The sequence below is a fragment of the Cydia amplana genome, chromosome 18 (assembly GCF_948474715.1).
Source record: "Cydia amplana chromosome 18, ilCydAmpl1.1, whole genome shotgun sequence".
Taxonomy (NCBI): domain Eukaryota; kingdom Metazoa; phylum Arthropoda; class Insecta; order Lepidoptera; family Tortricidae; genus Cydia; species Cydia amplana.
The window spans coordinates 14580542-14605690 of record NC_086086.1 but is presented as its reverse complement, the minus strand read 5'-3'; the positions used below and the strand labels follow the sequence as shown (position 1 = coordinate 14605690).

General features: G+C 40.5%; 3 protein-coding genes across 3 annotated transcripts in view; 2 read left to right on the top strand and 1 right to left on the bottom strand.

Annotated features, from left to right (window-relative positions):
- LOC134656353 (nuclear cap-binding protein subunit 1) overlaps window positions 1-20110 on the bottom strand; it is a 42800-nt gene extending 22690 nt beyond the window's left edge. The window contains exons 1-5 of the mRNA XM_063511872.1: window positions 19925-20110; window positions 19053-19834; window positions 15475-15893; window positions 14623-14760; window positions 13299-13402 (exon numbers count right to left, since the gene is read on the bottom strand). Coding sequence (XP_063367942.1) covers window positions 13299-13402; window positions 14623-14760; window positions 15475-15893; window positions 19053-19834; window positions 19925-19970 — 1489 coding nt within the window. The 5' untranslated portion in view covers window positions 19971-20110. The remainder of the gene's footprint in view (window positions 1-13298; window positions 13403-14622; window positions 14761-15474; window positions 15894-19052; window positions 19835-19924) is intronic.
- Window positions 1064-11952, top strand: LOC134656309 (mucin-2-like). Its single transcript, XM_063511818.1, has 2 exons — window positions 1064-1200; window positions 8471-11952. Exons 1-2 carry the CDS (start codon window positions 1162-1164, stop codon window positions 11879-11881), a joined length of 3450 nt encoding a protein of 1149 aa, XP_063367888.1. The 5' UTR covers window positions 1064-1161; the 3' UTR covers window positions 11882-11952.
- Window positions 20111-20384: 274 nt separating the features above from the next.
- On the top strand, window positions 20385-24413 carry LOC134656318 (tRNA (guanine(26)-N(2))-dimethyltransferase). The gene is made up of 10 exons (XM_063511829.1): window positions 20385-20487; window positions 20584-20808; window positions 21087-21274; window positions 21557-21785; window positions 21983-22131; window positions 22398-22566; window positions 22769-22989; window positions 23281-23418; window positions 23752-23919; window positions 24223-24413. The coding sequence occupies exons 1-10, from the start codon at window positions 20443-20445 to the stop codon at window positions 24356-24358; spliced, it is 1668 nt and encodes a 555-aa protein (XP_063367899.1). The 5' UTR covers window positions 20385-20442; the 3' UTR covers window positions 24359-24413.
- Window positions 24414-25149: the final 736 nt, after the last annotated feature.

Sequence of the window (25149 nt, the reverse complement as noted above, 5' to 3'; positions counted from 1 at the left end):
AAGTTTGTTTTTCACTTGCTTTCCCTTGCAAATCGCATGTTTCTAATTAAGTGCGATTACATAATGGGCGTAACACACGTAATGTTGTTTCCCGGATCGTTGACGCGGTTGAATGTTTTAGGAATTTTGTTGTATAAAAAGTTTAATTGGCATGCAGTTTAAAAGTTTGTAATGGCACACGAAAAAGTTGTATTGAATTAAGCGGTGACTGAGGTTCTAGTAGGTATGTGACTTTGAAATTCGGTTCGAATCCTGGCTCCAAAGATCAGAGCAAACCAACTCAGTTTAACGAATCTTCGCGCTTAAACAAAACTCCGTCTTTTTGGCGTAAAATAACTCGGGTAATATACGGTTATTAACACTTTCGAAATTTGACATACAAATTTCTTCAATAGAGTATTAAAAAAAAATCTAGTTTAGATTCAGAACCATAAATAAATTGTACCTAAAAATAATGCGTCTTCAATCAAATTCGCATCTAAAAACGTGTTGATTTTCCTATCACATGCTCCTTACGTATTTCCTAAAATAATATAGGTAAGGTTCTAACTATTGATACTAAAATCGCTACACCTTATAAAACTAAGTCCCCCTCTGAGTACGTTCGCGATCAACTCAAAAACTATTGAACGAATTTTCATGCGGTTTTCATCTATCAACAGAGGGGCTCTTGAGGAAGGTTTGGGTGTATGTATAATTTGTTAAGGTTTACCCGTGCGAAGCCGGGGCGGGTCGCTAGTTGATAATATTCGAGCGTTTATGATAACTAATGTAATTTGGAATAAAATTTTCCTTTACACTAAAGCATACATAATTCATTATACGCAACAACACAAACACAATAAATGCTTCTATAAACCCAACAATTTCCACTAAAAACACAAACAAATTATTATTCAATACATCAAATAGCCAAACCGTCCAACAATACAATACTTTCTGTAGCTCCGTTCAAAATAGTCCTAAGCTCAAAGACATATATACGAATGGACGCCTATTTGGTGTAATGCGTGATATTTCCGCATACCACCCCCACTAGGGGTGAGCTGTGCGCCCGACGCTGCGCAGGAGTCAGTCCGCGATGCTCGGTGCCACGGCGCCGCACGCGTCTGATCTATGATACATATCGATCATCTATGTGCTGTGAATCAGTGATTAACAATGCGGTCCGGGGTTATATGCGTTTTGTTAGTTTTACTTGTGAGTAGTTTGGCATATTTTTTATAGTGATATCGGTAGATTATGTTTTAGAAATGAGGAGTGCAAAAAAGATTAACACGAAGATTTTAAAAAGCGCAGGTTTATATCAATAACTTTAGTAAATCAATATTGACAAGATACGTTCGGAAAATACTATAAAATTTACTAGGTACTCAAGAACTTTTTAACTTTTATAATAAATATTAGGCAAAATATTTATGCAAAACTGCGATATAGGTTTTCAATACGTTGAACTTTGTAATACCTACACAAATAAATTAAAACAATAACGGGATTTGATAATTAGAAAGCCCAAAAACCACTCAAAGTAGTCAAAGGGTGTGGAAACCCTCATCGCTTTTCTCCAACATATGTGCTTTTAATTTATTTATTTCGAAAAAAAACTTCATTTTCGTTTCTTTGAACCCCTACTTGAATCGGGCTGAAAACTACCCTTTTTGCGCCTACTTTCCTACCTAATAAAGTACTCTACCTAGTCAATCAAGTGTAATCAAATTTAAAGAGTTCTATGAACCAAATATCGGAAAACGTTTACATCAATACACAATAGTTATACATAATTATAATAGTAATTAGTAAGTTAGCTCTCATCCAATAAGTGACGAACGTTAGACAATGACCTTCTATTGTGGAATGTGATTTTCCCAGCGAAGTAGAGCGTTGGCGGATATCGGCGCGTCTTGTTACTCGAATCATGTATCACAATTGTTTATTACGGCTACGTTCCGTGTTGTCTTAACTATGAGACAATGTTGTGGGGATTCTTATAAGCTTTTATTTAACTTGCAATGTTTGTTTGTAATATGTTCGGGTCAAAACTTGCAAGCTAAATTAGACCCATTATTCCATTGAGCTGAAAATTCACATACATATGTAAGTCGGGTGATAATGTAATATTATAGTACCATCGAGCTGATCTGATGATGGATACATGTGGCCATAGGATATCTGTGATAAAACAACATAACCTAATTTTGTTTCGGTTTGTTAGAATTGTTTCGATGAGTATTAGTTGCCTGTTGAAAGAAAAGTACAGTCAGCGATAAACGTACCTATTCAAGTTGTTTTTTAGGGTTCCGTACCCAAAGGGTAAAAACGGGACCCTATTACTAAGACTCCGCTGTCCGTCCGTCCGTCCGTCCGTCCGTCTGTCACCAGGCTGTATCTCACGAACCGTGATAGCTAGACAGTTGAAATTTTCACAGATGATGTACTTCTGTTGCCGCTATAACAACAAATACTAAAAACAGAATAAAATAAATATTTAAGTGGGGCTACAACAAACGTGATTTTTGACCGAAGTTAAGCAACGTCGGGCGGGGTCAGTACTTAGATGGGTGACCGTTTTTTTGCTTGTTTTGCTCTATTTTTTGTTGATGGTGCGGAACCCTCCGTGCGCGAGTCCGACTCGCACTTGGCCGATTTTTTGTATATTTTGGTATCATGTACATATTATGATAATTTTTTCAGCTGACTCAACCATTTGGGTCGTAGAAATATTTTTTTAAGAACTTTTTGTCGGCGGATGCCAGTATATATCTTATTGCACGTAAAATAAACATTATAGTTGGTCAAACCAATTTGTCAGTAAATAGGAACAAAAAAAACTAAACTCATCCTTTTCTTTTGGGTGCTAGTACTGGTGTAAGACAAAGATAGTATGATTCTCTCTGTCTATGTTTGAAATGAGACAGTCCTTTGACACACTATACACATTAAGGAAAACAGCACGTTGTTTAGTATGGTTATGTTCGTTGATATTTCACCTTAGAGATATTGTTTTTAGGTTTTCTGGCGGATTTCCGCCTTGTATACAGTAAAATCCGAACTTTACCTATACAGGGTGTCCCAAGAAGTAGTGATATACTGAAGCTGGGAGGTAGAGGACCTAGAGGGCTATCTGAATCACCCCCATGTATGTTCCGCGATTTTTCGTATTTTCGGAGTTATGATTTTTTTAAATTTTTCACCTATCGCCGAGTACGATGAGATTTTTATTTATGGTGACGTGAATTATTGCGGTAGATGCTTGATTTTTTTTGTGTGCTACGTTGATAGATAGGCCAATTCAGTATGGTAACATTTACTATCGTTAGATCTTTGAATGGAATTTAAAAAAAAATTAATTATATCTTTCTTGGCATTAATTTTTTTTTTAATTCCATTCAGAGATCTAACGATAGTAAATGTTACCATACTGAATTGGCCTATCTATCAGCTTAGCACACAAAAAAAATCAAGCATCTACCGCAATAATTCACGTCACCATAAATAAAAATCTCATCGTACTCGGCGATAGGTGAAAAATTAAAAAAAATCATAACTCCGAAAATACGAAAAATCGCGGAACATACATGGGGGTGATTCAGATAGCCCTCTAGGTCTTCTATCTCCCAGCTTCAGTATATCACTACTTCTTGGGACACCCTGTATATTAACATAATGTGAAACATTCTACTTTTTAGACATTTCAAGTTTAAGAACCTTTTTATATTTAATGACATATTCTGTCAAAAGGAATATTAAGTTTATAACAAGATTCGGAAATTGACAATATAAAATTCAATAAGCATTGTTGGTACTAACTAAACTACAAGGATATTGCAATAAAATATACTTACTACTTCAGTCCAGCTAATATTATACACGTGAAACTTGCATACACATATGTACATATATAAAATATACATATGTACCTAAACCTACAATATTTATTTTGGATTCAACTCAGTATAGTTGGGTAAAAATTTAGTTGCAGGATTTCTACTACTACTCGAACTACATTGTTTGCAAGTTATGTTACAACTTTACAAGTGAAGTTAATAGCAGTGTGTTACAAATACAAAATTCTTTATTTTTGTAAGTTACACGATAAATGTAAGCTGCTAAGGGATGGAGCCTCCCTGTAAGCAAAAATAGCTTGCTAGTAACAATACTCTTCATTTAACGTTCAGCTAACAACGAACAATTTATAGATCTATAAAACCGCATTTACCTTGCTATGATTATCATATGGAAAACAGAATGGAAGTGGCGTACAAATTGTTACGATAAGTCGTCGCGCTGCGTGCACAACTGGGTCTAGATCATAAACTCCCTAAGATAATCTATGCCGTAATATCTCTAGTGGAAAAAGAAATCCGTTCCATTAATCTATAGAATTTGTGCTCGATCATAGAGAAAAAAATACATAGTGTTCACTCCATACATCAGTTTTGGTACCAAAAAGACTATTATTTTCATAGTCGACATCTAGCATCGAGTAGCGGAATTATCAGTACTGCTACCTATCCAATAATTTTTTCGCGTCTATTTGCAATAGTGTTCAGGATAGCTCTCCTCTCATTCACTCTTCACTCTTCTCTACTCACAGAGTCTCTAGCAGTTATTTATTTTATTACTCTGTTACGTAGATTTATTCCAACATTCATCATCATCATCATCATCATATCAGCCTTTTATCGCCCACTGCTGAGCATAGGCCTCTCTTCGAGTACGCCACTTATTCCAACATTATGTACATTAATCCATTGAGGTATATACAAGAGACGACATCTCGAACAAAATGTTTCCGCACCTCAGAGAAGTGCATGCATGCATGCGAAGCCGAAAATTGTTAATATACGAGTATTTTTTGACTCAGTTAAACAACGTTGCATACAATACATTTTCTAAGACCAAACATTTACTTTGAAAACTAAATAATAGTAAATCAACAGTTATTCCATTGCTTACCGGTGAAATGGTATTCCATCCCTCTTATTATATTTTCTTGTGCTATTGTTGCAACTTTTTAACACGCACGAAGGCATTTTTTAATTTATTTATTTTTTAATTTTCTGTACATGTGTGGCATCTCGTCAGTGGTCGGTGACGTAGTAAAAGCAAAGAAGTGCATGCACTTCTCTGAGGTGCGGAAACATTTTGTTCGAGATGTCGTCTCTTGTATGTACCTCAATGCATTAATCATAATGTCATGAACATCTATATAAATTAAGCTAACCTTCGCTCTTGACACGTGAGAATATTTCGCAAGTATATTACACGCAGTTTTGCGCCCAATTTTATTATTGGTCGAGATTAGACCATTGTTACAGGTTTGCGCAAACTATACATTTCAAGAAATCGGCGTTAGTTAGAGACGGAATTTTCAGAAGATTCTACTCAGTAATTTAGTGATCTCGTAAATACAATGCGTTACAAAATTTACTTTTCAAAAACACACTTTTTGAAAGAATACTGATTTTGTATGTAAAGGTGTAGGTACGTTTCAACTTGGGCAAAAAATCTTTCGTATGTCCGGATGTTCTCGTCTACTGGGGCCCGTTTCTCAAAAGCTTGTAACTTGTAATACAAGCGGATGTCACTTTTTGACAGCTATTGTTAGAAAGGGACTTCCGCTTGTATTACAAGTTACAAGCTTTTGAGAAACGTGCTCCAGTGCCCAGTGGCGTAACTAGGGGGGTGCTGGGGGGGGCACGTGCCCCGGGCGCCGTCCAAGGGGGGGCGCCAAAATGGGCAAAAGACCTCCCATAGAAAATGGACCAGCCAAAAAGTAGGAAACAGAAAAAAATTTTTCGCGACTTAGGGGTTGGTCTCATAGTAAAAATTGCTCAGTATAATTCCAAAACCTCCCTGGCAACGGAAATGCAGTTATTTTTTTAGCCACCCTGTATACAGGGTGGTCCAAACCTTGACATCCAAAACATTTTTTTAGAATCCTCGTCGTTGGTCATCAGAATTTACCCCATGTATGTTAACCGATTTTTCGTAGTTTTCGAGTTTAACTTTTGTTAAGAAATTCCGGGGTGAAACTTTGCGTTGCTTTTATGCCTTCTAATGAAATAGCGATGGGGAAGTGACCCCATAAAATAATAGTAGAAATAAGAAAAGAGGATTTTTGTAATGAATTACTAATTTGGAAGCTTTCCACCTCAGATCCTTTGACCGGCGACTCTGACAAATTATGACTATTAAGTATCACTTTTTTGACCTTTTAAAAAACGTAGGGTCTAGCAGTTTCTAAAATAACCAAAAGTCCTTGAAATCGCTTGTATTTTTTATTTATTTAGGTAAGGGCAACATCTAAGCTTGAACGTAAAAGTTTGTCTTTTTTTCCAAACACAGCCAAGTGAGGATGCTGATTTTTTTTAGCAACTGCGCCGTTTGTGATGGATTATGTTACAAAAAGAAATATTCAAAAAAGTTCAATAGTTTTTTTTAATAAATAATAGCTTACCCCGGAATTTCTCAACAAAAGTTAAAAGTAATAAAAATAAAAATCATAATTCGAAAACTACAAAAAGTCGGCTAACATACATATTCTGATAGCCCACAGCGTGAGGAATCTAAAAAAAAATTTTTGGACGGCAAGGTTTGGACGGCAAGGTTTGGACCAACCTGTACTTATAACACATGCCGTGCTAACATCGCTCGTTCTGTGATACTAGAATGCCGTGAAAAACCTGTGTCAGGTATTGAGAGCATTCTATCCAGAGTATCGGTGTGGGATCCAAGACTCAATTTTGCGCGTTTACCGCTAAGAAAACCTCATCTTTCAAGGCACAACCCTTCCCATGTCAGGGAGTAATTTAATTTAATTTAATTTGTGTTTAATTTGATTTGTATAATAATCCAATATTCTTATGGAATAATAACATCAATAAATTGCTCTGATAATTAGCTTAAGATAATTTATAAGTATGTTACGATTCATAAGTGCTTGTTGCTAGGCCTACATGAATAAAGTATATTTTGACTTTGACTTTGACTTTATTGGGAGCCTCGGTGTTGACATCTCCATCAGGGTCGTCTAATAATTTCGTAGCCACCTTGTTGGGTAGGCTGCGCTCGTATCAAAAAACCTCGGCGTGCTCAATAAAGGGAGGCGATACTTTACTCTGGGGCAGACAGATTCATAGGTGTACCCACGGTGGGGCAAGGTGGGGCAGTTGTCCCACCCTGGTCTCTGACCATAAGCTAAGAATCTCTGTTTCAACCGTACCCTGTTACAACGTCCCCAGCCTCCCCTACTTCTGCCCCACCTCTTAAAAAATGCTGCATACGACCATGGACAGATCCCATATAATGAGCACCTAGATGCCACCTTGGTCCCTTCAAATCAGTCCAAAGGCGCGCTATGAATAGTCTACGATCCCAAACTTACAAGCGATATTGAATCTTCAAGTCTAACGAGATCTCCAAAAAAGAAGTGTAGGTATAAGTTTTAAAATGGTCGGCAACGCGCATGTAACGCCCCTGGAGTGTAGACGTCCATAGGATGCGGTGACCGCTTACGATCAGGTGAGTCGTAAGCTTGTTAGCCACCGATGGACTAAAAAAACACTTATTTGTCTAAATCAAAAGTAAACTTTAATAAGTAAAAAGTAACTCTTTCGTTAGTTCATTTCGTTGGGGAGGGGGGGGGGGGGGGGCGCAAATTTGGTGCCTGCCCCGGGCGCCATATCCTCTAGCTACGCCACTGCCAGTGCCCTGTTTATCAAAAGCTTGTAACTTGTAATACAAGTGGAAGTCCCCTTCTAACAAAAGCTGTCAAAAAGGGACTTCCGCTTGTATTACAAGTTACAAGCTTTTGATAAACAGGACACAGGTCGTATTTCTCAATCGATTCTTAAGAAATTTTGTGAGTACTATAGCTAAATAGTATTTTTTGTCGACTCAGTTTTTGTAATTTCTTCAAAAAGAGACAGGGGTTCGCGAGGTCTACAGCTCACACAGCCACTAGTTTATTTAGATACAGTCCCTATTAACACATTCATTGCCACCCATCAGCCAAACAAGACATCCGCGCCAGGCCACAACAATTTTGTCATAAGCTGTAGTACCACGATCCCGACTAGGGTCGTCCGGCCTGGGAACGAAATCATTAAATACCCGATAGTCGGGTTTTCGGCACTGAATGTATTAATTTATCAACGATCCATGTTCATTAAGGAATTTCAGACAAAATTCTATTGAAATCAGTACATTGGAAATTGGCGCGGGGACGGCCCGTCGGGCACGCGAAGCGCCGCACGCCACACTTTCCCGTTTTACTTTCGAACGCACGCTGAAATACTATTTTTTTTACGATTCTAATAATAGCTTGTTTACTCCATTTGTGAAATTGTATTAGCGGTATTGAAGTTAAATGTGTCGACGAAATTACGTTCTAATCTCTCACTTTCCTTTTTCCTTTTTTCTGGTTATCGCGTTAAATAAAGCTAATTATATATTTCCATGGTTACAGATACGAAAAGGAGCAGGGGATGAAGATTTCCGGCCGACACCGATACCGCTGACCGAGTGGCACGAGGTGCGGGGGTGGAGGGACGGGCGCGCGGACAGGGTGCCCACCCTGCAAGAAGTACTACACGCGCCAGCCCACTACTGGGAGGACGCGCTCAGGCACAGCGTCTACCTCACCCTCGTCAGAGACAAGATAGACCAGCTCATAGCAAACGGGAGTCCCGAACACACCGACGATCTTGACGACAGAGATCTCTGGGACAAAGTCAAGCGAGCGCCCTTCGAACGAAATGATAACGAAGACCCTCCCATGATCGGAGACGTTGTCATGATGGCCAAGGGTAAGCTGATGGAGGAGAACGGCGGATTCAGGTTCAAAGAAGACGATAAGTTCAAAGATAAGTGCAGGGAGAAATGCATGGACGGCGTTAAAGCGCTCTGGTCGGTGAAGAGGATACGACAGAGAGACTCAGACGTGACGGGGCGGTATCATTACGAGCTCACGTTTTCAGTGATCACGCAGAAGAAACATAAGAAGCATGAGAAACCCGCGAGAACGTTTACTGTCAGAGAGACCGCTCCGGAGAGAATAGTGGACGCCCCGTTGGAGAATCGGTATTATGAGCCTACAACACCACCGGCACCAATACCGGCAGCCATGCAGCCAATGCGCGCTGATCGAGGGCTTTGGATCCACAAGAACATCGCTCCAAGGAACCAAGCCAGACAGCATCATAACGGCCTCGACAGACTATGGTCCTCACTGTTCTCTGATGATGATGATGACGCACCCCCACTACGGTACAAGCCTAAACAGTACCAGCACAACCAGTACAATCCACCCCCGCCGATATACCAACAGTATTCCAAGGCTGGGTACGTAGGATCGCCGAATGACCAACAAAAGGCAGGATATATAGGTTCTCCAAGCGAGCATCAGCAGAAGAAGCTAGTACCTCACAAGACCCACCATGTGTACAAATATAATCAGTACGGCCGTCCTCTTCCCCCGCCACCCCCGCCGCATCATCAACAACACTACTTGGACATCGAGCAGATAGGAGTCGTCAGCGCCCCCTATCACCAGGACCACAGACATGGACCGCCTCACAAACCAGGAAAGACGCCACGGCCACCTGTATTACCAACTCCACCCAATCCGGTTTTACCCCAAAAGAACTACACCATCGAAACTACAACACCGTTGAAACCGAACAGTGAAGAAACTACTCAGACTACTCAGAAACCTGACGTGCATCCACCGAAAACTTATAACAAACAGAAGCCGACGACGGTGAAAATTAGTTACGTCACGGACCATGTCAGGCCGCCCGTCTACAACGCGCCTCCTGGTGTTTTCGTGACAATGGACAAGAAACCTTTCAAGCCGATGCCACCTCTGAGACTCGTCCACTCGTCAAAGCTCCACAAGGCTCCACGGCCGACCGACTTCCGACCCAGCCCTCAAGTTTTAGACGTTTCCTCATTCTCAGAACCGGATCCATTACTTGACACTGCATTTAGGCCGATAACAATGAATTATGCGACCAGCAACACTACGGAGAAAGCTGAAGCCGCTAGCGACAATCATTTCCGAAAATCTAATTCGACCGCTAAGAAGCCACCGAAAAAGAACGAAATCGTAAATGCACAACGAGTCACAACGACAGCACCCGAGATTATAACCGCGCACAGCGTGGTAGAGGACAGCGATGCGGAGTGGACCAACGTGTTGGGCGCGTTCGCCAAGACTACGCCGATGGCCGCTGAGAGCGCTGAGAAAGGAAAGGCTAAAACGCCTGAAACAACTACTCCTATGACGACAACAACAGTGTCAACAACTACCACAACAACGTCAGCTCCTACCACGATCACCAAGCGGTTACCCAAGAGAACAACCAAAACTACCACTACCACTGAAGAGCCCACAACAACTCCAAAGCCCAAGAAACGCACGCGTCCGCCACATAAATTCACTAAACCAGAAAAGGTTAAGAAACATAAGCGCATTACAACAACTACCACCACAACTGAACGTCCATCCAAACGCAAAGAACAAGATCTGACGCCTCAAGCGAGTTCAGCGTCTGCCACCGCGCAATCTACTACGACAACGTCAACGACGACGACAACAACAACTACTACTCCTGAGCCCACGACAACAACCGTTCAAACGACGACAATCACCACACAACCTCCAACAACTACTGAGACACCGACACCGGCCCCGGAAACTGAACCACCAAAAACAAAAAGCCGCTACAGGCAATCCACGTTAAGATACAGGAGTGTTCTAACAGGCCATGATAAGAAAGAAGAAAAGGCACGGACGATCATACCACCAACGGGTGTAATCAAGCCGAGAAGGAAGGGAACTAAATACACGAACTACATTACGTCTACGCCTAAATTCTCGGATATGCAATTTGACGAAGAAGGCCGAGAAGATCATGTCGTCAGTCCGTACAAATCCAAATCTGCATCTACTACTACGGAGTCTATAACAACTACTAATCATGTTGCTTCGAAACCAACTACCCCAGCGTACGAGGAGGTAGCAGATCATGTTTACATCACTAGTGAATTACCAGAATATTCCTTTGGCCCTGACGATGATTTTGATGATTCAGATGAAAGAGATGAAGAACAGGAGTCGAGAGAAACCTCAGAGTTCCTCCCCTCTACATCAGCATTGGTAACTCCGAATGAAACTACAAATGAAATAGTTGAAAATGAAGATGAGCCGGTGGAAGCAACTGCAGAAGTCGTAGTGACGACGCCTTTATCCGCAGCAAAAAATAAAACCAAATGTAAAAAGAAGAAACTACACACTCATAACAATACTACGGAAGAAGTTAAGACTGAGGAATGGAGGGCAGAGGAATCGACTGTACACGAGACGATATCAGTAGAAAAGCCAGAGGAAAGGTTAGAAGAAACAACGCTGGAGGTTGAGAAGCCAGAAGAAGAAGAGCTAGCAGTTCAAGCATTAGAACATACAAGTTCAACAACTAGCACTACCACAACGACTGAACCATCTTCAACGCCTGACATCTTCGAAGAAATTTTCGGAGGATTCACGTTTGACGACGCCGTAACAGAATCAAAAAGCAACGAGTCCTCAAAATTAGATGAACAAGAAAGCACCAACCAGGAACAATTCATCAAATCGGAGGACGACTTCGGAGATTTCTTTGAAGCCTTCGATGAGAAACACAGACATCATAGAGATGGGAAATATGATGACGAGTATGAATATGATGATAAGGAACGTTTATTAGATGATGACGAGTTCCAGTACCAAGGCGAGGATGATCGGAGAGGTTCGAGAGACGTGAAAGACGAGGAAGATTCGTATGAGGATTATCAGGAACGTCCCTTCAGTTTATTAGAACTCATGGCCATGGAGTAGACTGAATTTTTGCAATACCTTTTCTATGAGTATTTTTTTGGTTAACCTTGTGTCCCGTACAAACGCGAATTTACTTGAGCGTCATAAGTGTAAAAGTATAGCCTGTTCGATTTCTAAGATCAAGTGCGCCATAGATTTACAAGCGTACTTTATCTTAGAACAGCGGACATACTATACATACTTATATCTTTCTCTGACAATTTTTTTTAAAAGCTTAGTAAAAATAGTGATCCATTTACATTTTGGCAACAAAATATGTGTTAACGGGACGGATTTGTAGAATTGCTCCTAAAGTACTCATATCATAGCTTTAACCCTTTCCTGCTCAGATCTCAAAAACTACAGATTTTGTGTTTCAATCACTTACCTTTCAGGAAAAACCTTTCAGGAGCCAGTATGTTTAAGTTTTCCCTTGAGATACCTGGGCGTTTTCTAAAATAAATATTGAAAACCTGATTCTTTCAAATCTGGACATTCTTGGTCTCATTCTACTCAGAACCGACAACATTCTCCATCCTGCCATTAAAAAAAGATGTCCCAAAATGTCCATTCCACTACGTCACGTTTTTAGTGTGGATAAATTTTCCAGTTGTATGTGCGTGACGTAGTGGAATGTACAATTTTCATACAAATTTTTGGGACTTCTTTTTATCATCAGGATTGAATTATGCTAGTGATCTGTGAGAATCAGGTTTTCAACATCTATTGTAGAAAACGCCTACTTAAGAACTATGGGAGTATTATTTGTCAAGAATTTTTTCGGTGAGTGGTGGAAGTTAGAGAGTCAATATCACTGTTGTAAGCGTATTACGTAGGATAAATAGGAATAGTATTACAAAATATTTAAAAGCATTTATTTGTGAACTCATAGTAACTGTATCGAATCGCACTCTTGCGCACAGCTCGTGTTACCGACGTGTAAATATTTCAACATTCTAGATTAGTTTAGAATAAGATGAAATAAATTATTTTTATATGAAAAATAAAACGGCTAAAATTGTATGGCGTTTTACTACCTAATTTACTAATGCAAGTGCAAGAGGGTTTAACAGATAAGAGAGTGGAAAAAATCTAAAATACAAAAAAATTACAAGCTCTAAGGGAATGTAATATGGTCATAGACAGCACATTCAATGCCGAAAACCCGACTATCGGGTATTTTATGATTCCGTTCCCAGGTCGGACGACCCGATAGTCGGGTATCGTGGTACTACACCTTTATATGAAGAAAATTTTGTGGCCTGACGCGGATGTCTTGTTTGGCTGGGTGGCAATGAATGTGTTAATAGCCTGTTAGTTTCCCACTCGTTCCCTAGCATCTTCCAATCACTTTCAAATGTGATTTCAAATTTCACACTCAGATATGTATGAAAAGACATATATTGAACCTTAATATATGCATGTATGTATGACTTACCAGCTCCCTCCATGGAGTATTTGTAGATGGGCTCGGGCTTGAGCGGCACGAACGCCGCGAAGGCTTCTGGCATCATATCCTTTAGTCTCTGCTGATATGACAACCTGCGAAACAATGAGAAATTTAGTGATTCAGAAAATTTCCAAAAAATTTCCCAGGAATTAAAGGACATCAGGGTTCTAAATGACCCAGATAATTATAGTCTGTTTTCTTTGAATTCTTTGATAGTAAATAATAATTTGAAGTTTTTTGCTATTTTTTTACAAATTTTATTAGATTATCAAATCGATAATTTTCAGGCATAAAAATCACGATAATTATCAAGATAACTATCATTGATAATTATCCTTTCGAACCCTTGAAGGAAATACATTTTGGAAAGGTTTTTTCAAGTTACGGAAAATTCGAATGCAGTAATTTTTTCAAACTCAAGCTACTCCCAACTTTGCCATCGCTCAGATGACATGCTTTCGTTTAATGCACTGTGAATTCCGTTTCACAGTGGGGTCCCTTTATTTCCCATAAAGTTTTAAGTCATAATGTATGCTTTGTCATATAATCATTAGTCATAGAACTGGAACCGTTAACTTTTCAGGATTTTCGTAAGGTTATCCTATAGATAGGTTAGGTTTGTTTTATGGCAATCCTAAAAGTGACGCGTTTCTGAACCAAATGAATTATGACTAACGAAAATGCGGGTAAACAATACATTATGACTTGAAACTTTTTGGGAAACAATAGAGACCTTTCCACAGTGCATATAGACAGATTGCTGCAGCGGCTAATGCTTCCACGTCAATCTCGGAAAACGAGAGAAATTAGCGTTTCAATCGCATGGCCATCTCGTTGGTCCGGCTGGGCCGTCGTGTCGTGTAGACTAGCCTTTAGGTCAGTGGTTCCTAACCTGGGGGTAATTACCCCCGTGGGGGTAAAACTGGTATTTCACGGGGGTAATAAGTTAACCTAATATAACAATATACAACAAACGTACACGTTTTATTTTTTATTACCATTGGGAGGAGGGGTAAAATCAGGTTCCCTAGTTAGTCATAGGGGTGACCGGACTGAAAAGGTTAGGAACTGCTTTAGGTGGTAAGTATCCAGGCGGCCTAGCCAAGGTGATAATCGCTATCGCTTCGCAATCGAATCGCTTTGTGTCTATCACTCTTCCATATTAGTGTGACAGTGACAGTTGGCGTTTTGTTCGCTACGGATTGGAATGTTGTCTACGGGACCGGTTTCTTTATGTCTGTTTGGACCAGCGGTACTGGAAGTTGCTCAGGTAAGTATCCAGTATCTGTGTCTGTTTTGAAGAGGCACCTACCTCAGACACTTGGCCAGCACTTCCCGCACGAAACGCGGCTTGGGGTGGTCAGGTTCAAGCTGCGTGCATGCCTCCCAATCATCCCATGACCAGCGGTATTGGAAGTTGCTCAGGTGGTAAGCGAACCAGTTCACGAATCTATAAGGTTCAAATATAACATAAATATACTTGGTCAACCAGATCTTGACAGTAGAAAAAGGCAGCAAATTTGAAAAATGTAGGCGCGAAGGGATCGTGTGCCATAGAAAATTTGAATTTCGCGCCTTTTTTTACTGACAAGATTTGGTTGACCACCTATAGGTATCAATATTTCAATAAATATGAGTGTAAGTTTACGCAATTTGTCCGAAATAAAAATCTTATCTCTCTCTTATAATTTACATTTAATGCACAACCGGCGGATCGTTCGTGTAGACCATTCCGCAAAAAAGGGTTCCGTACCATTACGCAAAAACGGCAAAATAATCACGTTTGTTGTATTGGGAGCCCCACTTAAATATTTATAATATTCTGTTTTTAGTATTTGTTGTTATAGCGGCAACAGAAATACATCTGTGAAAATTTCAACTGTCTAGCTATCACCATTCATGAGATACAGCCTGGTGACAAGACAGACGGACAGCGGAGTCTTAGTAATAGGGTCCCGTTTTTACCCTTTGGGTACGGAACCGTAAACAGTAATCACGAGGCGTCATCACCAATATGGCGCTCATCGCTCAACCGGAAGTCTGTTAAAGCAATATGGTCATATATGGCTTGGTACATGATCTGTAACACTATACATATATTGTAACATCCCCATACTGTAGTAATGCAAATAAATAATTTCTGATTTCAGAAAAAAATACAGACCTGTCAAAACTAGCCACGTTCATAGTATCAATCCTCAAGAACAATATCTCAGTAGCCTGCGCCAGCACCTGCGGCATCGTCGACGGCTGCAACTTACACAGCTCAATCAATATCGTCCCGTAACAAATCTCCAAATATCTCGGCCGAGGCAGGTTGTACAGCTCAGCGAAAATCACCTCTACGATACAGTACTCTAAGGGTATCTTTCCCTTGTACGGGAAACAGAGTAGTTGAGCGGCGCATTCTTTGCGTTCCAAGTGGTATGCTTCGATGATGTTGTGGAGGTGTTCCTCGATGAGGAAGCGCTCGATGGAGTGCGCTCCGGGGAGGACGGGGCCGTCGGGGCAGTCGGTGTAGTCGAACATGCGGAACACTACGCGCGGCATCGGGTAGGAGTCGCCATCGTTGTGGGGTGGCGGCTGAAATGTAGAAAAGATAATGAGTATGTTTCCGGGGCAGTTTTACAAAAATCAAACGCTGTCAAGGTACAGACCGATCTGGGCGTCAAAATCACTGAGGACCTAAAATGGGAAGAACATATAACTACAATCGTTAAGAAAGCAAAGAGCCTTATCTACCTCATAAGAAAAGCTTTTGGGATTCTGACGCCAGATATGATGCTAAAAATTCACAAAACCTATGTTAGGCCTATATTGGAGTATGCATTTCAAGTGTGGAGCCCTTATTTTATCAAGGATATTGACATGTTGGAGAAGGTTCAACGTAGTTTCACCAAAAAACCGAAGAAACTCAAAAACATGTTCTATGAAGAAAGACTACACTTCCTAAAGCTCACAACCTTGAAGGAGCGTAGAGAGCGTGGAGATCTGATCGAGACATATAAAATACTAACCCAACACTATGATCTCAAAGACTTCCATAAGATGCTAGAACGCAATAATAACAACCGTCTGAGAGGTCATCAGTATAAGCTGGTGTCTCGCAGGTCCTACAATAATCCTCATAGACACTTCTTTAGCAACAGAGTGGTCAAAGCTTGGAACAAACTCCCAGAAGACGTAGTATCGGCCCAAAGTGTCAATGAGTTCAAGAACAAATTAGATAAGCACAACGCAAATTCTACTCAGCACGGAAAACTCTGTTGATGACTCTGGATACAGGCATTATCAGTTATTTCAACTGCCTGCCTGCTTTATAAATAATAATAATAATAATAATCCTTACATCCATTTTGAGAACAAAAATCAACGCGCACATTGTCGCTAACAATATTTTGGCCCCCGCTCAAAATGGATGTAGGGTTGGGTCCCGTGGTACTAAAGAGCTCCTCCTCATAGACATGACCATCTGCCAACAAATCCGGCGGAACAGGAGTGCCCTCTCAGCCGCTTGGATTGACTATAAGAAGGCCTATGATTCGGTGCCTCATTCATGGCTGGGGAGGGTCTTAGAGCTGTATAAAGTTGATACAGCTTTGAGAGCCTTCCTAAGCGCGTGTATGAGGCAGTGGACCACAGTCCTTCGTCAACCAGGAGGCGGGGATGACCGCCCTGGCCCCCAGGAATTTATAAGGATTGAGCGAGGAATATTTCAGGGTGATAGTCTGAGTCCCCTATGGTTCTGCCTAGCTCTGAATCCCCTCAGCACCCTGCTGAAGGATTTGGGACTAGGTTGTCGGCTTCGGAGAGAGGGTGAAGTCATTTCTCACCTTCTGTACATGGATGACCTCAAATTATTTGCACCAAATAACCAAGATTTGAAGGAGCTACTGAAAACCACCGAAGTCTTCAGTAGTGCCATCAACATGGAGTTTGGTGTCGATAAATGTGCGGTTATGCATGTACAGCGGGGGAAGGTTGTAAATTCAACAAATTTACAACCTTCTGAGACAATGTCTTTCAGATCTATCTCTGAATCAGAAACCTATAAATACCTTGGTATGTCACAGTCGTTGGGTATTGAGGACGAGGGTATTAGACGGTCGGTGAAGGAGCGCTTTTTCAGTCGGCTCACAAAAGTTCTTAACAGTCTTTTGTCAGGAGGCAACAAAGTGCGCGCCTTCAACGCCTGGGTAATGCCCCTACTCACATACTCCTTTGGCATACTAAGGTGGACACAGACCGAGCTGGACGCCCTGGATCGGAGGGTCCGATCACTGCTCACCGCACATCGCATGCTACACCCACGCTCGTCAGTTATGAGATTGTACATCCCACGGAAATGTGGAGGCCGAGGCTTCCTAAACGCCAAGGATCTCCACAACCGCGAGGTGTACAATCTCAGGAATTATTTCCTTAACAACGAGTGTGGGATGCATCGTGATGTGGTGGCAGTAGACAGGAACCTCACGCCTCTCTCCTTGGCAAACGAGAACTGGCGCAAACCTGTGGTACTAAGTACTGCGGATCGCAAGGCGGCATGGGAGAGTAAGGTGCTACACGGGCGGTTTTACAAGGCCCTCACGGGACCCGATGTAGACCTGCTCGCGTCGGTGAACTGGTTACGATTCGGGGACCTCTTCGGAGAAACCGAGGGTTTTGCCTGTGCAATTGCGGACGAAGTAATGATGACGAACAACTATCGGAAATATATCCTGAAGGACGGTACGGTCGACATTTGTCGGGCATGCCGCCGTCCCGGAGAGTCACTCAGGCATATCATTTCCGGTTGCTCTCATCTTGCTAACGGCGAGTACTTGCACAGACATAACCTCGTAGCCAGGATTATTCACCAGCAGCTTGCTCTTCTATACGGCCTTGTGGCCCGCGAAGTACCGTACTACAAGTATTCACCTGCGCCAGTTCTCGAGAATGGTCGTGCCACGCTCTATTGGGATCGATCTATCATCACTGACAGGACTATTGTAGCCAATAAGCCTGACATTGTGATAATAGATCGAGCGCAACGCCGGGCCGTGCTCGTTGACATCACCATCCCCCATGATGAGAATCTCGTGAAAGCCGAGAAGGACAAGTCCAGTAAGTACCTAGACTTGGCTCACGAGATAACCGCCATGTGGGATGTTGATTCGACGATCATTGTCCCGATAGTTGTATCAGCGAACGGTCTAATAGCGAAGAGTCTCGACCAACATCTTGAGAGACTCTCGCTAGGTGGTTGGATCAAGGGCCAGATGCAGAAGGCGGTGATCTTGGACACGGCGCGGATAGTCCGTCGGTTCCTCTCTCTGCAGCCCTGACCACCGGCAGCTTGGGCCTTGCCCCGCTGCTGGCGGCACCCTAGGTTAGGTTTTTTTATAATATGTTTATAAGTATTTTGTATTGTTTTTGTAAGTGTTTTTGTATTTTATTTTTATATCCATATTATAAATTAACCTAACTTAAGATGATAAATAAATAAAGAGAATAATAATAAATAAAATGAAAAATTCTCAGGTAATAAAATCTGTTCTCCAAAACATGATTTTTATGCGGAAACCTGCCAAAACTGAAATTTTGGTTGGAAACCACCGAAAAACCAAACTAGCTGTAACTAGATTTTTATGCTGAAAACAAAACTTCAGTTGGACACTAAAAACTGTATAAAAACAGTCTATTTGCTCTTTAGACCAAATGAAATAAATGACAACAACAATAATAAGTTTAATAATAATTTACCTGAATTGTTGGAAGCGTATGTTGCAAGGCTTCACACAAGATAGAATCAAAGGCCAGATACGGGCGAGGAATGTGCTTCTCTGACCAGTTGTCCTGCCTCAATTTCTTGATCTGTGCCCAGAGGCAGTCCAGATACTCCTCTTGAAGATGCGGTGAATCTGCAGACCATACTTTAAGGGCTGGCCAGTGTTTCTTACTCCTCTTGTTCAAGAATACTTCAATGGTGACGAGTAGATGATCGAGCTGAGATTCTTTCTTCTCATAAAGCTCCCGACCCACCCAAGGCAAAGCGGAGAGCACCGCAAACACAAACCAGTCCCTCCTAACCTGCGGTACTCCATCCTCATTAGCACAGTCTACTAACGTCTCCAATAAGGTTAATAGGGATGATGCAGCCAACACGTGACAGTTGACCAAGTCAGATATAAACCTCAAACAATATCTAGCTGCGTTCCATTTACCCGCTTTCAGGTTTTCTTTGAAAGTCTTTACTATGTAGTCTACAAATTCACCACCAAAGTTATAGTTCTTTGCATTAAGAAGTCCAACAAGCGTAGCGTAAATCGTGCACTTCTCTGGCATACGGATAGCGCATTCGGTTAGGATACGTAGGATTTTCACGCGGAAAGTGTTCAAATCCGCTTCTAGAACGCTTGCCAAACCTTCTAGATTACTCTCTAAACTTGAACTGCTCTTCTCTCCGACCCTTAAAATAAGGGACTCTAATCTATCCTCTATCTCCTGGTTCTCTGATACACGACGTCTTTTACGGTGAAGGCGATCTGAAACGAATAATAATCACAATTGTAACTTGCTATGGGAGAGTAAACAATTATAACCTAAAAAACCTAATTAGTCAAAACAAAACGTACCGTAACCGTCTCCATCTTCATCTCCATGACCCCTCCTACGATTCATACTGGCTTTTGTTTATTTAATTTAACACAAAAACAATATTTCGTAAGGAAATGCCGACGAAATATCCAAAGCAAAATGCAACGCAACGTCAATCGAAACAAGCGTCAAACCACTCAAACCCGTCAAACAAACGTCATATAATTATATTTTTTCAGCTTGCAACACCACAATATACGTTCTGAATATAAATTTCTTAATTAGTAAATAATCAGCTTATGCCAAATAAATAAAAATAATGATATAAAGCAAAATTTGATAACATCTCTGATGAAAGATATAAATTAATTACATTGTGCTCAATGTTAAATAAAAAACGCTTTCGGTAATTAATCTCAATATTCTCAATTCAATGAATTCGATCTTCTAAACGTGGCTTAATACGTCACCGTGTTATCAAATTGTCAAAATAAATAATGTGCTGCTCGGTAGTCGTAAAATGTGGAACTTTTAAACTTTTTTCATTGAAAAGTTAATGTTTACAAGAAGTTATCGCTTTATATTTAAGCCAGCTTTCCAAGTAAGTTTTGTTCACATACTAAGTTGAAAGTTTACATTCGTACCTAATGCAACAGTAACTGTATATTACTTTATAACCTTTATGTTATGTTCGTAGAGAATTATGAAAATGGAAAGCTCTTCAGCTCCTAAATCAATTAAGGAGGGCCAAGCTGAAATAAAATTGAGTACGGAGAAGGTTTTCTACAATCCAGTTCAAGAATTTAACAGAGACTTGAGTGTTGCAGTTCTCACAGTTTTTACTGATGATTATAAAAAGGAGAAACGTGAGAAGGCCGAGAAGAAAAAGACAGGACCAGAAAAGGAAGAAATTGAAACGGAGGTTTGAGTTTTAAATAGTTTTTGGTGTACCTTTTGATAATTGATAATTTAGGTTTAAAAAAGTAAAAAAAAAACAATAAATGGGGGCATGGCAGTGCCTCTAACAAGACATGCCAAGTTTTATAAAAAGTGAAAGGAAAAGTGAAATTAATAAATAACAATACAACTAAATAGTTGTGTTCAAATCATTCAATAGATATAGGAAAATCCAATTCCTATATCTATTGAATGCTTTGTCTTACTTATTTGTAGCTTTGTAAAAAAAGTAGACACTTTCAGGTTGAGGTGACAATACTGGAAGCCTTATCAGCTACTGGACTGAGAAGCATCCGCTACGCCAAGGAAGTGCCAAATGTGAGCAAAATTGTAGCCAATGACTTATCCGAGCAAGCTGTAGAGACAATCAAGGCTAATATAGTGCATAATGGAGTAGACAACATCATTGAAACTAGCCATGATGATGCTTGGTTAGTGATGTTTTATATTTTTTGTTTTTATGTATTTATTTATTTTGTAACCAACAGGCTACAAACAAGATGATTATCACTTTTGATTTTTTTTATAACTTCTGATAGTTCTGATATGATGATCTGTTTGACCTAATTAAAGTGCAAAAATTTTGATGCATGGAAGGGTGAGGGCCAAGTTCAGATTAATATAAGACTTAATATATTTTTTTAATTCAGGTTGAAAATAATGTATCTTACAATTCTATAAAAAAATATTAATGTTGACAAGACATTTTTCAGCATGCTAATGTACAAACACAAGCACCCCCAAAAGAGATTCTCTGCAATAGACCTAGACCCATATGGCTGTCCGTCCATCTTCCTTGACTCGGCAGTCCAGAGTGTGCAGGACGGAGGCTTGCTGTTAGTTACTGCCACAGACATGGCAGTGTTGGCTGGAAACTCCCCAGAAACATGTTATTGCAAGTATGGTGCAGTCAGTTTGAAGACGAAATGCTGTCATGAAATGGTAGGTTTTGTTAGATATAATAATTTTTTAAGTAAAATTGTTTGTGAACATATGCTTGTCTTGCAAACAGTTTTTTCTTATTTTTGCTTAGGTAATGTGTGTTATAAAGTTGAAATTTTTTTGTAAGGTACATAGTTCATATTCTTGTATTTAAGAATTGTATTTTTTTCTTCAAAAAGTTACATTTACTTTTTCAGGCATTAAGAATTCTTCTGCAATGCATAGAGCAGCACGCCAATCGCTACAGCCGGTACATTGTACCCCTCATAAGCATATCGGCCGATTTCTACATTCGCGTGTTTGTCAAAGTCTATTCTGGTGCTTTACATTGTAAAAAAACTACGAGGTAAGCATGGTAGTGTAAGAGCCAAGATTTTTAAGATGTGCTTTAATGGGGCTGGCAACTGTCAAATGTTTGCATAGATGGCGCCATCATAGCTTGCCCGTTTTTCTATGAGATTTGGCTTATAGGGCTGGCATCCAGGGCATTAAAAAAACAAAAATTTGACACAATTCTAGGGATTGACAGGGCAAGCTATGATGGTGACATCTGCTAAATACTTCGACCGGCCAACGCCATTGTATTAACATGTTTAATGTACTTGCTTCCAGTAAACTATCAATGGTATATCAATGCGTAGGCTGCGATAACATCACCCTACAGCCTCTAGGTGGCTTCAAGCCCAACCCTACGGAGAAGAATCCCGCCCAGACGAAGGCGTACCTGCCCACCGTCCCACCAGTGGGCGAGTTCTGTGTACACTGCAATCAAAGGCATCATGTAAGTATAAAATCATCACCTTGAGCTACTGGGCTTCAAGCCCAACCATATCTAAGGATGTGTGATGTGTGGAAATATGGAAATGTGCAAAAGTGGAAATTGCTAACTTTGACTTTAATATGTGTGATAAACTGTCGATTTGAAATAATTCATTCTTCGTTTTCATTGCTCTTGAATACTCATATTAGTTTTTTTTCATCAGCTTGGTGGTCCAATCTGGTCAGCCCCGATGCACGACGAATCTTTCGTGACCCGCGTACTAACCCGAGTTCAAGAGCAACCACAACTATTCGGCACGGCTAAGCGAATAGAGGGAGTTTTGTCTATGGTACGAGAGGAACTGCACGAGACGCCACTCTATTACACTATGGATAAACTTTTTGGGCGGGTCCATTTGGAGACCATGCCTATGTTGATTATGAGGTTAGTTACTTTCTCTGAAAGTCGTAAATCATGACGGTGATGATTAATACTAACATCCGATCACCATAGCCCATAGATGCTTTTAACTTTACGGCAATTATATATCTATACTTTAAATATATTTTAAGGGAGTTTTTTGGTTGTAATGGTGATCAAATTGACTTGTATATTTTCAATAGGACATCTGCCTTTCGCTTTACATACCTAAAGATTATGATACTTCGGTATTGGATATGGTGGATATGTAATAGATAATAGATATGTACTAATTAAATAATTTTTATTAAACAGGTCGGCCATTCTGAATGGCGGTTACAAAGTATCCTACTCGCACGCGTCCAAAATGTCGATCAAAACGAACGCACCAGCGCAATACGTTTGGGACATCATACGGACATGGGAGAAGTCGCATCCGATCAAACCAGCCAAGTATGCTGATTCTTTACGTATATCACAGCTCAGCCATCCTGCTCAAATCTAGTCCTCGCATTCGTTCAAAATGTTAAAGACTAACGGAGTTGAGGCAATACGTGTAGAACATATGTATACGTCCAAAATTTTGAAGACCAAGATGCGGGTGCAATATGTGTGGGACATACGGATATGGCTTAGCCACAGCGATAAATACGTATGGGTAATTGGGTAATCAAAGGGACGATAGAGAAATCGCTTCTCTGCTCTATAATAGATGTTTATTCCAATGCTATTATAAAAACAAGTCGATGTACCAACTAAGATACTAATGAATCTCAATTTCAACAGGCTTGAAGCGGACCCAGTCACAAAACACCTGCTGAGCCAACCCATCACCAGTTCAATAGACCTGAGCCAGAGGGCAGACGCGAACCCTATCAGTCGGCGCGACGGTCAGCTGCGGTTCCAGTTCAACCCTACCCCTTACTGGGGTCCGGGGTCCAGGGCTGTAGTTAAGTGAGTAATTTTGACCTTTGTCTATGATATTTTTTTTTCCCGAAACGTAATTAGGTATTAGAAGGCGAAATCTCTTCCTTCACATACCTATTTAACGTATACATACTAAAATCTTAAAAAATTGGATTTTATGCATCAGTACACGATGTTTTAGTTTTTCTCTGTGAATGCTTAGGATGATTGCGCGTCAAGGAGACTTGAAGTCAGTATCATCTCTTTTTTATATCAAGTTAAGGGTTAGTAATCAATTATAGTTTTCAATAAAATTCAAAAATAATTGTTAATTGTGAACTTTGTTTACAGCGTGGGAGAGGAAAAAATGTCCAAGGCATTACGAAATCAAAACAAACACTCAAAAAATAAAACCACAAAACGACAACATTCGCCGGGCGAAGAGGAAACACGCAAGAAACAAAATGTAGAAGAAGCCGAAGCGTAAATTTGTATTTGATATAATCATTTACATGTAAATAAAGATATAACTAAATGTGTTATAGGAATTTTATTATAGAGTCTGTGCGGAAAGAGAAGAGTCGTGAAATGTATGGGATCCAAAACATTCTACGACTCTTCTCTTTCCGCACAGACTCTACGATATCTACATACAGTCAGCAGCAGAATAGTTTATGAAACACTTATTGACTTGTGCTGCTGATCGTACTTTACAAGAGGAAATAAGTTCGTCTTTTACTGACTTATCAAGAGTTGAATGATATACTACATAGTCAAAATACAAAGGGAAGGCAATAAATAAGAAAAATAACAATTATGCGATTGAACTAAATCTCTATATAGCGGATAGCGGCTATTTGATCCAGAGGGGCTACCGCGAAACACGAAACTCGAAATTTCGTTATCTGCCTTTCTATAGTCTGTGCGGAAAGAAAAGAGTCGTGGAACCAATACATTCCATGACTCTTCGCTTTTCGCACAGACGCTATCACTCTTGCATATTCGAGCGATAGTGGATCTAATAACCGTGTGACTGAAAAAATCTAAATTCCCAGAGGGCCCACTTTACTACGTTCGACGTCTTGCCTCTCTGTCGCACTTGTACATTCGTACGTAAGTGTGACAGCGAGGCAACACGTCGCATGTGGTTCGCGGTAGGTCCTCTGGACTCCTGTGGAATGTTGCTGAACAGCTGAGGACGCGGTGTGATAAGTTATAAATCCTAAGGGGCCCACTGATTAACAGTCCGCCGGACGGTATCGGTCTGTCAGTTAGAAC

Bases quoted from the DNA above. Each gene is read 5' to 3' on its own strand.
- LOC134656309 (XM_063511818.1), top strand. From the start codon at position 1,162: ATGCGGTCCGGGGTTATATGCGTTTTGTTAGTTTTACTT. The intron at 1,201-8,470 runs GTGAGTAGTTTG...CCATGGTTACAG, and splicing joins GCGTTTTGTTAGTTTTACTT to ATACGAAAAGGAGCAGGGGA.
- LOC134656318 (XM_063511829.1), top strand. From the start codon at position 20,443: ATGTTTACAAGAAGTTATCGCTTTATATTTAAGCCAGCTTTCCAA. The intron at 20,488-20,583 runs GTAAGTTTTGTT...TTATGTTCGTAG, and splicing joins TATTTAAGCCAGCTTTCCAA to AGAATTATGAAAATGGAAAG. The intron at 23,419-23,751 runs GTATGCTGATTC...CAATTTCAACAG, and splicing joins CATCCGATCAAACCAGCCAA to GCTTGAAGCGGACCCAGTCA.